The sequence below is a fragment of the Melopsittacus undulatus genome, chromosome Z, assembly GCF_012275295.1.
Source record: "Melopsittacus undulatus isolate bMelUnd1 chromosome Z, bMelUnd1.mat.Z, whole genome shotgun sequence".
Lineage (NCBI taxonomy): Eukaryota > Metazoa > Chordata > Aves > Psittaciformes > Psittaculidae > Melopsittacus > Melopsittacus undulatus.
The window spans coordinates 48,673,034-48,687,816 of record NC_047557.1 but is presented as its reverse complement, the minus strand read 5'-3'; the positions used below and the strand labels follow the sequence as shown (position 1 = coordinate 48,687,816).

Below are 14,783 nucleotides of genomic sequence, written 5' to 3'. Positions count from 1 at the left end.
AGTGCTGTTTCCAAATAACTGTGGACTTTGGGGGAGCATAGGGCTTTTTGTATTTTCTGTCTTTTGTATCAAAAGGGATTGTCCAGAGCATTAAGTAAAACTGAGGGTAAAAAGCAATAAAAACCTCTTTAAAAATATTTTTTGCTTTAATTTTAGCCTCAAATTTTTAGCTTCAGACAGTAATATCTGAAACAGTAAAGACTTCTAAAACACAAACAAGATGAGGAAAAACCTTCTGTTTCCCAGTAATTGACTGAACTGATGCACAATACCTCAGAACATTTCACTTTTGTGGGCTGTAATGATAAATATACTATGAACATTAAATAAAAATAATTGCTTTAACTTAGAATTTTTCATTTGGCTAGAAAAATGACCAAGTGGTGATGCGGAGAAGCATTTCTACATAGATAAAATTTACCTCAGCACTTAGATTTCAGGATTTGTAGACTTGAAAAGCTTGATATAGTTCTTTTTTCCAGATTAATCAGATATGACAATGGCTTTTTCCTGGTGTTTTCTTCAAAATTTGAATTGTTGAATTACTTCAAAAGTAAGGATACTTATGACTGAATTAGTTAAGAAAGACCTTTCAAGCTACTACAGAGCAGTGTGCAATGTACATTTTCTGTTGTGGATAAGAGGTTAAGCAAGGTACAGGCATGCAGATACTTCAGTTACATTTATTTTCCAATGGAATTCATAAATACTGGGGAACCTGTTGTGACAGACTGGTTTTGGTTGCAGAGATGCTCGTCTCCCAATGATGATGACTATGCCTTATAAAATAACCACCACAGTATAAGGATTTTTCATGATCAAGGAGCCTCGTACTTTTTATAGTGTTGTTATTGGGGTGGGCGCATAAGGGGAGGTGCTTTCTCTTGCTGTATAAAATTGTTCTCTCCCATTGTGTTAAGATTACTTACACAGAATACTTGAAGCATAAAGGCTATAGAAGCATTAACTTTTTGTACTACTTCATAAAATTGAGGTAAAGAAAATCTCCCCATTCTTCATTCAGTGGTAGAGGTTTCACGTATTGCATGTGGCAGGATTGTGAGTGGGGGGTGTTACTTTCTCACATCAGGTGCTGTGACAGAAGTGGAGATCATGTGCTGAGATTCTGTCCTTGTATTAGCCTTTATGATAGGAATGAAGCTATTGTGCGAAGCACAGCCTGGTGACACAGCCCCGGGCCAATTACAGAATGTTAATTCCCTGGCCCCAGTCATGGTTGGTTAGCATGAAACAGGGATGGATGGACAAAGGCTTGCAAACACATCATACAAGAATATTGGTCTCTACAAGTGAAGAACAGAAAGGATGCAATACAGCTCTTTTCTGGGGGAATAGCTCTAGCCATCTATCTGTGAAATGCCATCCTGTGCACTTTCACATACAATCATAGAAATACTGTGCGGTAACACAGTGAAAAGCTTCAGCCTGCTTCCCATTGCATGGTTTCTGTTCCTGGCAGATCTTTTTTTTATTTGGTCCCACATATTTGATAAAGATGCAGGTTCAGAAATGTGTGAAATTGCCTGATGTGTCTTTCAGAAATATTCTGACTGATGTAAATCAAAATCTCGTTTCCCTTTTCTGTGGAGGATTCACACTGATGTTTCGTAATCTCTCCATTTAACCTTCCATCTGTTAACATTCTTTTGGTTTCCCTGTCATTCATTTCCAGTGTAAAAAGTCATCTTTCCTAAGATTTTTTTTGTCACCTACCTCTTAAAATCACAGGTGTAGGGTTATGTGCACTGTGTTATTAATAACAACTGAATTTCTGCAGAGTTGCTTCTCCAAGTTCTCTGGGTCTTCCTGTGGGGTCTCCTCTTCTCTTGTCTCTTCATGATGTCCTCAACTTTGTGTCATGAGCACTGTCCAAGACTTGGTGCCAGTGTCACTAGGTAGGATATTGTTCCTCAGAAACTTCTGTAATGACTTCCCTCCAAACTGACAGTTGCCCACTTAAACATAGCTGTTTATTGCTTCTATGTTACCCAGTTCATATGCATTTCATAATTCTGATATTAATCTTTATCTGCTCTAGGCTGAAAGATTTTCTTACAGCGCCATAGCAAATGACTTGTTAAAGTCTTTCTTGTCCAGAAACTTAAGATCACCCATAGCTTAGTGCTGCATTTTAGTACATATTATTTATTTTTTTAAACTCATCCTTCAATCAGGGTAATCATCTTGCTGCTCTTCAGGCAAACAGTATAATCTCAAACACAGTAGAGTTTTACATGTGTTCTTCATATGCATGAAATGCCCTTTGTAGTCTCTGGAAGTAGTGAATAGATCTTAATCTTCAGGAGACCTAAACTCTTAAGACCAGGAATAGTTCCTATTCATGTTATTTCTAAATTTATTAGAAGTCTTGTTTAGGTAAAATGGCCAACAGTTTAGATTTAGAATCAAAGAATCATAGAATCATAGAATAGTTAGGTTGGAAAGGACCTTTCAACCCTAACTAACCCAAAAGATCATAAAGTTCCAACCCCCTGCCACGGGCAGGGACACCTCACACTAAACCATGTCACCCAAGGCTCTGTCCAGCCCAGCCTTGAACACTGCCAGGGATGAAGCATTCACAACCTCCCAGGGCAACCCATTCCAGTTCCTCACCACCCTAACAGTAAAGAACTTCCTTATATCCAATCTAAACTTCCCCTGTTTAAGTTTAAACCCGTTACCCCTTGTTCTATCACTACAGTCCCTCACCAGCATCCCTATATGCCCCCTTCAGATACTGGAAGGCTGCTATGAGGTCTCCACACAGCCTTCTCCAGGCTGAACAGCCCCAACTTTCTCAGCCTGTCTTCATACAGGAGGTGCTCTAGTCCCCTGATCATCCTCGTGGTCCTCCTCTGGACTTGTTCCAACCGTTCCATGTCCTTTTTATGTTGAGGGCACCAGAACTGCACACAATACTCCAAGTGAGGTCTCACAAAAGCAGCGTAGAGGGATAGGATCACCTCCTTTGACCAGTTGGTCACTCTTCTTTAGATGAAGCCCAGGATATGGTTGGCTTTCTGGGATGTGAGTGCACTGGCTCATGTTAAGTTTCTCATTGACCAATTTAGGAAGAGGTAAAGTGAGGGAATGATTAAATTTCATGCCTTCTCTGTTAAATGGGAGAAATTGTTCTTAATGCTCAAAGAAAAATGTGTGAGTTTAAAATGCACCATTTGCATTCAGTCTTTTAAGATGTGGTAGTCTTGCAGTAATAAAGTAGGTCGATTTGGGCTCTTGTGTGTATTATAATAAGAATTTTCATTTTTATTACATCAGTAAATCACAGAGATTTCAATGATTTCAGAGTTTGCAATGCAAATTACATTGTGCTTACGTATTAGCTATTGCATTTGTCTGCCATGATAATAAAGCATTGCCTTTATTCTAATTTATTTCTTCTATTTTTTTTTTATTCCTTCTTGCAGTTTACAGTTCCTCAGAGCACCATTAGATTATTCACATTTCTTGCCAACTTCTAGTTTCACATAGAGTGAAAAGAGGCAAACAGAAGTCCTTGCCAACTCCTGCATTAGTTGTGCTATAACAATTGTACAGAAGACAGCAAACTCTTCAGGAAAGTCACAAAGTCATGTGACATGAAAATATAAGTCGTTGTGCCTTTATGTATTATGTTGAATTGAAGACAACTTCTCCCATTTACTGCTTTTAGTGAACTTAAAGTGCTTGTATTGTGTCACTATAAATGTTCATTTGACAAAATATCCTCTCTCTGCAGTAATCGGTAGAAAAAGCTGAGGCAGGGCTGTAAGACAATAAAGACATATTGTGTTATAGACTCAGCTGGGGCTTCAGGCTCTGCAGTAGAGAAATGTTGTGGAGAAAGGATACCTTTTTCTTTAACATAGCAATGATGGGACTCACCTACTAAGCTGCTGGCTCACTCTTTGAAGCTTTGCAGAATTTTGCCATCAGCAGGTTACTGTGCCAGTAAGTTCTGGGGCTGAGCTTCATACTTCATTTCTGGTTTTGAATCTTGAGAGCATTGTTGTGTGTGTCATAGTTCTTAATGTGAGAAGAAATGGTAGCTATTCCTATGCATTTCCCTTATGGTGCTACTGACTCAGCGCTAGCCCTCTTTGGTTTACTCCCTTCCTCCCTAATCATCTAATGATCTACATGTGCCATCATTTGGTGGCCTTAGTACCTTTCTATTTACATGTTATTACCTACAGATGGAACATCATGATATTGGCAAGGTGCCTGCCCACATCCTTCAAGTTTCAGGTGCACTAAGAACAGAATCATATAATGGTGTTTCAGATTCACTCTAGAGTTCTGCTATTTGTTTTTTTTTTTTCGTCACTACTGAACATCAACATGACATTTGCACAGAACTGCCTACTGTGTGTCAGGGATCTCTTTCCAAAGTTCTAACAGATTAGACACAATCTGACATTCCTCGGTAAGATTAGGAATGCCTTCTTAACATGTGTGTTGCATTTATCTATGCAGAATTTGACCTGCTATTTTATTAACTTGCTGTTCAAAAAAGCATGAGAACTTTCGCAGACTGCATAATCCTAGTTTATATTCGTTAGATTTTGCCAAATTCCAAATCATCTCCTTTTCCAGATTACTTATGAATGCACTGACGAGTTCATGCCCTTGCACAGATCCATTCTTCAAGAAATTTGATCATTTTGCCCTTTGCCTCCTAAGCTTGACCACCTTATTCAGAAATTTCAAAGTTAGGGTCACATTGAACTGCTTTAATCTAGATTTTAATAATTTGAGTTGCAAAAAGACATTTTTGTCATTCAATATTGAAAATAAATTTCTGTGGCATCAAGATTAAAACCTTCTATCTTCAGGATTAGTTTATCATGTCAGTGTTGTATTTATTCTGGACTGCTTTCTCTGTATTGAAATCTATTAAAAGTATTCAGTAACCATTTAAAATGGATTAGTGCGAGTTTGTATATGTGTGATAATATTGTATTACTGAGTTGATTCAATTTTTTTTCATTGTTGTTTTAATCTGTTGTTGGTTATCAAAAGCAAAATCATCAGTATAATGGAGCACCTCTTGCTATGATTTCGGTGGAGCATATCTAATAAACTGAGGCATCTGAAATTAGAATGTAATAAAAATGTAGTATTTATGTTAATAGAATATTCCTGTTAAATGAGTGCTGCTAATTAATCTGCTGTGAAGCTGGGCTTGTAATAAGTCAAGGGTTACTGAAGAATTTCCACAACAAGAGAGCAGCATTTAGTTTACAGTGTGTCCTGGTTTCAGCTGTAACAGTTACTCTTTTTTCCCTCCTTGATACAGTGCTGTACTTTGATTTAGTCTGAGAACAATGCTGGTAACACACCCATGTTTTAGTCGTTGCTCAGTAACACCCCGATCAAGGACTTTTCAGTGTCTCATGCTCTGCCAGTGAGGAGGGGCACAAGCTAGGAGGAAGCAGAAACAGGACACCTGATCCAAACTAGCCAAAGGGGTATTTCATACCACCACATGTCATGCCCAATATATAAACTGGAAGGAGTTACCTAGGAGGGATCAGTCACTGCTCAGGTTGGGCTGGTATCGGGGCAGCAGGTGGTGAGCAATTGTGCTGTACATCACTTGTGTTTATTGTTTGTTTGGGTTTTTTTGTCATTTTTCATTTTGGTTTTATATTCTCCCCCTTGTTATTTCCCTTATCATTATTATTAGTAGTAATATATTGTACATTAGTTAAACCCCTGGGGTTTGCATTCTTCTGATTCTTCTTCCCATTCTGCCCAGGGGGGGAGGCGGGGATGGGGGGAGTGAGCAAGTAACTGCTTCCATGGTACTGAGTACTTCCTGGATTTAAACCATGACACAGTGGTAGTTTGTTATCTGTTAAAAATCTTTTGGATAAAATACATTATATAAATTTACTGTGAAAATTCAGGTACTGTAAGTTAAATGTACATTGTGGTTTAAGTCCAGCTGGCAACTAAGCCCCACACAGCCACTTTCTTACTGTCTATGGTGGATGGGGGAGAGAATCATGAAGGTAAAAGCAGGAAAACTCACAGGTTGAGATAAAGACAGGTTAATAGGTAAACTAAAAATTGTGTGCACAAGTACAGCAAAACAAGGAATTAATTCATGTTGTTAGGCAGGTGTTCGATCATTTCCAGGAAAGCAGGGCTCTGTCATGCTTAATGGTTATCTGAGAAAACAAACACCATCACTCCAGATGTTCCCCCTTTCTTCTTCTTCCCCCAACTTTACATGCTAAGCATGGCATCATATGGTATGGAATATCCCTTTGGTCAGTTGGGGTCAGTCCTACTCACTGGTGGGGTGCTGTGGGGTGAGAAGCAGAAAAGGGCTAGACTCTGTGTAAGCACTGCCTAACAGTAACTAAAGCATCCCTGGGTCATTGACACTATTTTCAGTACAAATACAAAACATATTTCCATATCAGCTACTATGAAGAAAGTTAAGTCTACCCCAGCCAAAACTGTCACAATCTGATAATGTTTATTTCAGTTATACTCAAATAAAATTCTTCATTGTGGATGAAGAAAAACTCAAGTGATTCTTTATGATTAGAGGACTCAGGAAAGTGTGAAGTGTTCGTGTTTGTGGAAAGAAAGCTGGTATCATTCAGCAGCCAAACAGCCTCCCCTTCTTTCTTTTGTTTCCAGCATTATGCATCTTCTTTTTTTTTTCCTCTAAGAGATTTTAATGTGAAATTCTAAACATCAACATCTTGGATTCAACTTTTTCCAGAAAAAGTGGATAGTACAAAAGCACCGACTTCTTGCAAAGCATGCAGTAGACTACTTTAAACAAAAGTGACCAGGAAGGGAGTGCTACTGAAACTGGAGAGATGGAAACCTCACCTAATCAGCTGATCTTTTTTCATTATTCAAAATTTAAATTTTATGGGAAGGAACAAAAATTATTCTTCCAAAGAGCAAATATCCTTATCCAGCCCTTTCCCAGGCACTTTTCTCTATTTCAGTGTCTAATCTGTAAACTCCCTGTCCTGCCAGTGTCCATCTCTTGCCTCAAGGAAGCCGTATTTCAATTTTGCCACTGCTGAATAAAAACTGACTCAGTACTGATAGTGTTGGTTCCTGTTTGCTATGATAGCAAAGAAATAGTCCAAACCCTCTTGTCCCTGAGCTGAATGTTTTGAGTTTAGGACATTGTATTATCAGACCTCACCTCTCTTGATTTCCCCAATGTATAAAAGACAAAGTTCAATACCTACCTCAAAATATGATTCACTGGTTAGAAGATACTACAGTTGCTAATTTAACAGAAGTAGAATGTCTTCTCTTGCCACAGAAATACATTTGAAATTACTGAGGGTGTTATACTAGTATGATCTATAGCTTAATTGGTATACTCTACTAAATGTATTCCTGCCAATACAGATATTTCACTTTTTGTATTTCAGTAACTGAAATGTATTTGTCCACGTGGGGAAAAAATATTTCTGTTGAAATGAAGTTAATTCAGTTTTTTAACAGTAATATATTAATATTAATTAATATTTAATATGCATGTGTGTCTGTAGAATATGCAACCAACTTTGTGTTCCACAGACATAAATCCAAGTTTCTCTTAAAAAACATTGCCAGTGTTGCTAACTTTTCAGTAAGGTCCTGTGCTACAGATGCCTTAAAGATGTAAGAGCTTAGATGCAGGTGTGAAGACTTAGTTTTTCAGGCATAGCAGCATTAAGCCTGCACATAGGAACGCAAAAATATTACCTGTAGACCTCTGGGTAAGTGTTTCCTTTGGGTTTGCAGTTAGATAAAGTAAAGATAAAGCCAAGATACATTCCCTTTTCTGTAGTTAAGAGAACAGCATTTGCTTACTCTGGACAGTACTGAAACTGAGGCCAAAGCAATATAGGTAATTCCTACTGAATACTTTGAAGTTCTGTGCTTAAAATAACCATGATCTATAAGAACTGATAATGATTAATAGTGACAATGTAGGTCCTTTTATGGGTAAAAGAACTTTCACATAATATCTTCCTTCTCTCCTTCTCTCTCTCTATTTAGATGCAGCAGTTATTCCATGAAAACTATGAACACAACCGCAAGGGTTACATTCAAGATCTTCACAACAGCAAGATTCATACAGCCATAACACTTCATCCAAACAAAAGACCAGCCTACCAATACAGACTGCACAATTACATACTGAGTCGGAAAATTTCTGAACTGCGCTATCGGACCATCCAGCTCCATAGGGAAAGTGCCCTGATGAGCAAGCTCAGTAACAGTGAAGTAAATAAGGAAGATCAGCAACTGGGGGTGATGCCATCTTTTAATCATTTCCAGCCACGTGAAAGGGATGAAGTCATCGAGTGGGAGTTCCTGACAGGAAAGTTTCTTTACGCGATGTTAGAGAACCAGCCACCCCGACAGAGCCTTAGCAGTGCGCTGCGGGCTGCACTGGATGACACCGTGATGCAAGTCATGGAAATGATAAATGAGAACTCTAGGACTAGAGGAAGGCTCATTGATTTCAAAGAAATACAGTATGGCTACCGCAGGGTTAATCCTCTGCGTGGAGTGGAATACATCCTGGATTTACTGCTTTTGTACAAAAGGCACAAAGGAAGGAAAGTTACTGTTCCGGTGCGACGCCATGCTTATCTTCAGCAACTGTTTAGCAAACCTTTCTTCAAAGAAGCAGAGGAGTTGGATGTAAGCCTGCTGGAGAATACCAACACTGACACTCAATCTTTTGCTTTTCTTTCAAATTCCTTGAAGATTTTTTCCTCATCATTCCAAGGCACCAAAAATGTTGGAGGACACAGTGACAAGAAAATACATATTCTTGTCCCTCTCACAGGAAGATTTGACATCTTCTCAAGATTTATGGGTAACTTTGAGAAGACATGTCTCATTCCCAGGGAGAATGTGAAGTTGGCAATAATTCTTTTCAGTTCTGAGTCAGGCCAAGACTCCAGCAAACACATAGAGCTAATGAAAGAATACAGCATGAGGTATCCTAAAGCAGATATGACCCTGATTCCAATGGCCGGAAAGTTTTCTAGAGGTTTAGGTCTCGAAATGGCCTCAGCTCAATTTGACAATGGCACTTTACTGCTGTTCTGTGATGTTGATCTGGTATTCACACCAGACTTCCTCCAGCGATGCAGAGATAACACTATTCAGGGAGAACAGGTTTACTACCCTATCATCTTTAGCCAATATGATCCAAAAATAATATATGGAGGCAACCCTCCAGCTGACAGTAGTTTTGTTTTCACAAAAAGAACTGGATTTTGGAGAGAGTATGGATTTGGAATTACATGTATTTACAAAAGTGATCTACTTACTGCTGGGGGATTTGATACCTCAATTCAAGGCTGGGGACTTGAGGATGTAGACCTCTTTACTAAAGTGATAACATCTGGCTTGAAGGCTTTCAGAAGTCAAGAAGTAGGAGTTGTCCATATTTTTCATCCAGTTCAGTGTGACCCCAATTTAGAGCCAAAACAATATAAAATGTGCTTAGGGTCCAAAGCAAGTACTTTTGCCTCTACCATGCAGCTTGCTGAACTCTGGCTACAGAAACATTTAGGTGTCAGGTACAATCAGACTCTCTCCTGACATCCTAACCTATTTTGCCTTTTTAGGGGAGTTTACCTCATTGTCGTAATTATTATTTGATTGGTGGTGTAGTTTTAAACTCCCTTCTCATTGTCTTCCAAAGACTGTTGACTTCAAACAGAATGAGTCTGCTGTTCACTGTTTTTTATACCTACTGAACTGGTGAGGTTAACTCCTTCATGTTACCTTTATTTGAAATTGAGTCAAGTCACAGAAATCATATGAACACATCAATCACAAGAGACTGCATCAGAAGAATATTCTCTTTCAGCTTTGAGATGCAGTATCATTTTTGTTGCATTTTACAGATTTGATGTGATAAAAATATTTACTGGTGAAGGTACCACAAAAGTGCTTTATGCTTCTTCTGGGGATGGAACTCAATAAGATAAACTTGAGTTTTATAATTTATATGAGGACTTGTATGTATAAACACTACTTTTCTTCATCTTTAGAATTTTTAAAGTAAATGAATAACTATGATTGTACCTTTATTTTTAAAACAAATGAAAAAAAAAAGAAAGAAAAGCTGAGGAGCTACTTGTGAGTGCAACTGGTACTGGCTACCAAGGTCCTTATATGTCTTACTATAATAATAAACTCCTCATTGTTGTTCACTCTAAGTATAAATGAACTTTATTTTCATGAGGAACAGGACTTAATCAAATGCTCATGTACACTTTAGAAGATTTGTGAGCCTGTGTCCTTCATTTGCAGGCAAGAAGAAACTATGACAACAAGGTTATGATAAAGTGCAGGCATAGAGTATGCTTTTTTGGAAACGCATAGTATAAGTTGCTGTTTCTCTTTTTAGAATGAGTCTCTAATACATAATATTCTTTTACATTCCTTTCAAAAAGCTGCACTTGATACAGAGTGTTAGAAGTTAAAGCTGCATCTTTTTTTATGATTATTTTTACGTTTTTAATGAATATTGGTACTCAGTAGCAATCTGTTGTTAAAATAATGATAGAATAATTATTTAAGTTGCAAAATTTACTATTGCTGGTCAAAGTTCCTTCCCAATATATTTATATTAGTGAGGTTGTAAGACTGTGTTAAGATTTATCTCTCTGGACAGCCTGAAGCTGTCGTATTGTGGATTTGTGGAGTAAAGCCTTTAAAATGATACCAACAGAAGAAATAAAAAAATCAATTTCTGTATTTTAGATAAGTGTTTATATAGGGGTATATATGTGAAAATGTGTGTGTGTGTGTGTCTGTATATCCCTATATATATATAGATACATAGAGAGAGTAATTTCAAAGTATGTTCCTCTTTTCAGTTCAGGCAGCATTTTTTTTTTTTTTGCAACTGTCATTATTTTTGCCGTGTGCTTGGCACTTTTTATGTTATAGTGTGGTAAGAGCTTAAAGGTGTCCAAGAAACCATCAGAATTCAGCCAAACTAAATACAGCAAGTACATCTAATAGCCTCAGTACCCCTGATTTTAAACTATATTTCAAAATAGAGGTGGCTGAGGAAGAAAAAGTAAACAATTAATGAATTCAAGTTTGGAAGTTCTTCAGTTGTAACTGATTCCTTCCGTGTTACTTTCCAAGAAACATCTAAGAGATTGGAATTCACTGACATATCTACCTGTATGAAGGTATCCTGGTAAATTTCCTAAGGCATGAAGAGCGTGTGTAGGTCAGTTAATGTCTCATCTGTGGTTTTCTGTTCTGGATTTATCATGCAAGGTAAAAGACATCCCTGTAAAGGAGTGAACTCAGAATTAAAAGTCTGCCCACAGCTTTTTGTATTCTCTAAAAAGGCCATCCCCACTGCCTTGGAGAAGGTAGTAAGTGTGGTAGATGAGAATAGATAAAAGATAATTCATGCTTTTTGCCCTCCCCAAGGAGAAGCTCGGCTTGTTATTGTCCCTGAGGCTCTTGCATTCCTAACTCAGTATTGTTAGCTTAAATATCTGGAGAAAGTAAAGTTCGGTATTAGCTATGAAATAATTATAGGAAACTGCTCTTTAAATTTAGTACAAAGGTCAGGCTTTGTTCAGTCAGAGAGCCAAGAACAAGGAACGTACACACAATTCATTTGATCAGTCTTGACTAACTGATGCAAATCAGATGATTGTAAATATCAAAACCTGAATGCCTGTTGGTAAATGTTTGTGATGATTTCATAAACATGAAAAAAGATTATTTATAAAGACATCTAGGGGAAATCATTGTCTGCTGGGATGTATTCCAGTGCTTATCTCAATTACCTAACTTAGTGGCCAGAACATATTTGCTCAGCTCAAAGTAAAAGAGTAGGTTAGAACAAGAAATTACATCAGTCATTCAGTGGGGATAAAGATGTATGCAGAGGGCTTGCAGGATCAGGTCCTACATGATATAAGCAAAATGCTAGTATTTACCAGTACAAATATTTATTTAGTGTCTGACTGATTCATTTGTTTATATGATGAATTACTTTGTTAAAATCCTGATTATAAATGTTTATTATGAAATATTTCATTGTCTTTTGAAATAACTATCCTGAAGTAACTTGAGAACTTGTGATAGTTTGTTTAAGGAATAATATGCCTTCTAAGGAGATCATATTAAAAGAAAAAAAAAAAGCAAGCACAAAAGTGTTAATGTTTTGTATGTATAGTTTAAGATGGGAATGTCTCTGCTAGCAGAATCAACTGTTTGCTTTTGTCCAGTCTGAATCATATCTTGATTGTAAAATGAAGTTTCTGTGTATGATATCCCTTTGTAAATGTGTAACTAATTAATTCACAATAGAACGCAATGACCATTTTTTCCCTAACTTAGCCTGGGAATAGGTTCCATAGTTTCATTGCTGGGAAGTAGGTTGTGAAGTGCTCGCACTTCAGCTTTGCTGACACTGCCTTTCTTTAAAAATTAAATCTCAGCAATCCTCACACAGAAACTTCAGAAATCCCCACACCACCCCCATCCTTATCTCTTTTTCCATTCACTTAATTTAACAGAGTATTTGCATCTTCTGGATGAAGGAAAAACATCAGGTTGGGCTTCTTAAGACCTGCTGAGCATACTCTCTGCCAAGGTACTGGTTCTCAAGCTGGAGAAAGGTAGAGGGCCAGGGGGAGGCAGGAGACTCAGCTGTGTCAGTTGGTACCTTCCACCAAGTCACCTCCCTGCTGCCACCAGTGCTGCCAGATACTTCTGGAAGCTGCAAACAGGCAGTGCAAACCAGCACAGAAGAGCTACACTTGCTGAAACCAGCTGTGCTGGGAAAGCAAAAGGGCCATTTTAATTAGTGACTGGGAGGAGTGAAAGGAGGATGCTGTACTGAGGTTTCATTGGGTTGAGGTGTTGTCATGGGTTCAGCAGTAGCAGTCATTTTTTCTCCTTCTTGGTGGCTGGTGCAGTGCTGTGTTTTGACTTTCGGGCTGGGAGCGGTTACTGGTGGCACGTAAATTTTTGAGTTACTGCTTAAATGTTTGGTTTTTGGCCAAGGCCTTTTCTAAGCTCCTGCTCTGCCAGGGCGGAGGGAGAGATAGGGTGCCTGGCCTGGGCTAGTCGGGGAGGTATTCCATACCACAGCACGTCATGCTCGGGGAGGTAACTGGAAGTTGGCCGGAAGGGGAGGGGTTAGCTCTCTTCCGGGTTGGGCTCGTTTCGGCGGGTGGTATCGTATTCTCTCTCCTTGTTTATTTCCTCTAACATTGTTTTATTAGTGGTAGCAGTAGTGATTTGTGTTATATCTTAATTGCTGGATTGGTTTTATCTCAGTCTGTGGGAGTTGTATTCCTCCGGTTCTCCTCCCCATCCCTCTGGGAGTGGGAAGGTGGGGGTGGGGGGAAAAAAGGGGTGTGTGGTACTGCAGGAGACTGAGGTGGAGTTTTAAACCACGACAGTTCTTTTTGGCGCCCAACATGGGGCGAACACACGAGATAACAACAAATCTGACAGGATTTATAGTCATTTGTCACAACGCTGATTTATTGGCTCTCACAGTTTTTTCTCTTGATCTCACGGTTTCAGGATTTTACCAATTACTTTCAATATATATTAGCTGTGTTCGTGTTTATCAATCATGGGATTTGGGCTAAGTTTCTTATCTCATTGTTCTTTATGTTAATGACTTGTAATACAATAGAAGTATTCATAATGAAACTGATCTGGTTTATGTTCCCGATATGGTCACCAACTTTATAATTTGGGAGGTATATAATAGAAATGCTTAGCAATTTCACATTTTTTTTCTCCTTCTTGGGTGGTCAACCTGTGAAGGATACATTCTTCTGTCCTCCCAGTGCTCTCTCCAGATGGTCTACAGCATCATTTGAGAGTTTTGAAGTTTTTGAATGGCCTTTTAATACTGTTGAGACTTGTATGCTGATTGTGATGGGGATCACCATAGTAGCACGCATACAGAGTGTGTTTTGCCCACAATTATTTCATCTGATTTCAAGAGTTAAGCGGAGTCAGGTCTGGTCCTGTATTGGGGTTAAACAACGACATAGGAGGACCAAGAGATTTTCCCAGAGGCTGGGCAGCTATGAGTGGCAGGGTGTGTGGGATAGTATGAGCAAGCATCTAGGTCAGTGGGCCCCTCCAGTACTTTGGAATTTTACTTCCGAACAAGTACAAAATCTGGAAGAGTTAGTAAAACACCTAAATGAGGTGTGTTGTCATCCTGGCCATACCAGAGATGGACAAATTACGGCAACGTGCTGGGGCTTGGCCTATGCCTATAGGGCCTTGTTCGACACTACCCACCCCCTTCAAAAGGAAAAAAAAAATGTCCCTGGATCTGAGGGCAACACAGAAGTCAGCACAGCTGTTCCAACTCCAAGTACAGCAGCTACACCATCCCCAGTGGCAAGTACAGTTGCTACCCAAACTTCAGCTGTGACAGACAGTGCAGCTACCCCAGCAACAATTACAGCAGCTATTCAAACCTCGACTGCGACAGACAGTGCAGCTACCCCAGCAACAAGTACAGTTGCTACTCAAACTACAGTGATAATCACTGCAGCTGAACCAGAGGACCAATTCATACCAACATCGGTTGCTCCTGTACACAAGAGAAAAACCAAAAAAAGAGACAAGAAGGAGGAGGCAGGATGAAAAAACTACGCATCCACTACCTGGTCTAGTATCTGATCAGGGGTCATCATCACACGACGAAGAAGAAGAGGTGACTTCTCGATCTCGAACCTCAACTG

At 38.9% G+C, this 14,783-nt stretch overlaps 1 protein-coding gene across 1 annotated transcript in view; it reads left to right on the top strand.

Annotated features, from left to right (window-relative positions):
• The window catches only part of CHSY3 (chondroitin sulfate synthase 3), a 142,933-nt gene extending 130,545 nt beyond the window's left edge, over positions 1 to 12,388 (top strand). Inside the window, exon 3 of the mRNA XM_013130551.3 lies at positions 8,056 to 12,388. Within this exon, the coding sequence (XP_012986005.2) occupies positions 8,056 to 9,618 (1,563 nt within the window). The 3' untranslated portion in view covers positions 9,619 to 12,388. The remainder of the gene's footprint in view (positions 1 to 8,055) is intronic.
• The last annotated feature ends 2,395 nt before the right edge of the window (positions 12,389 to 14,783 follow it).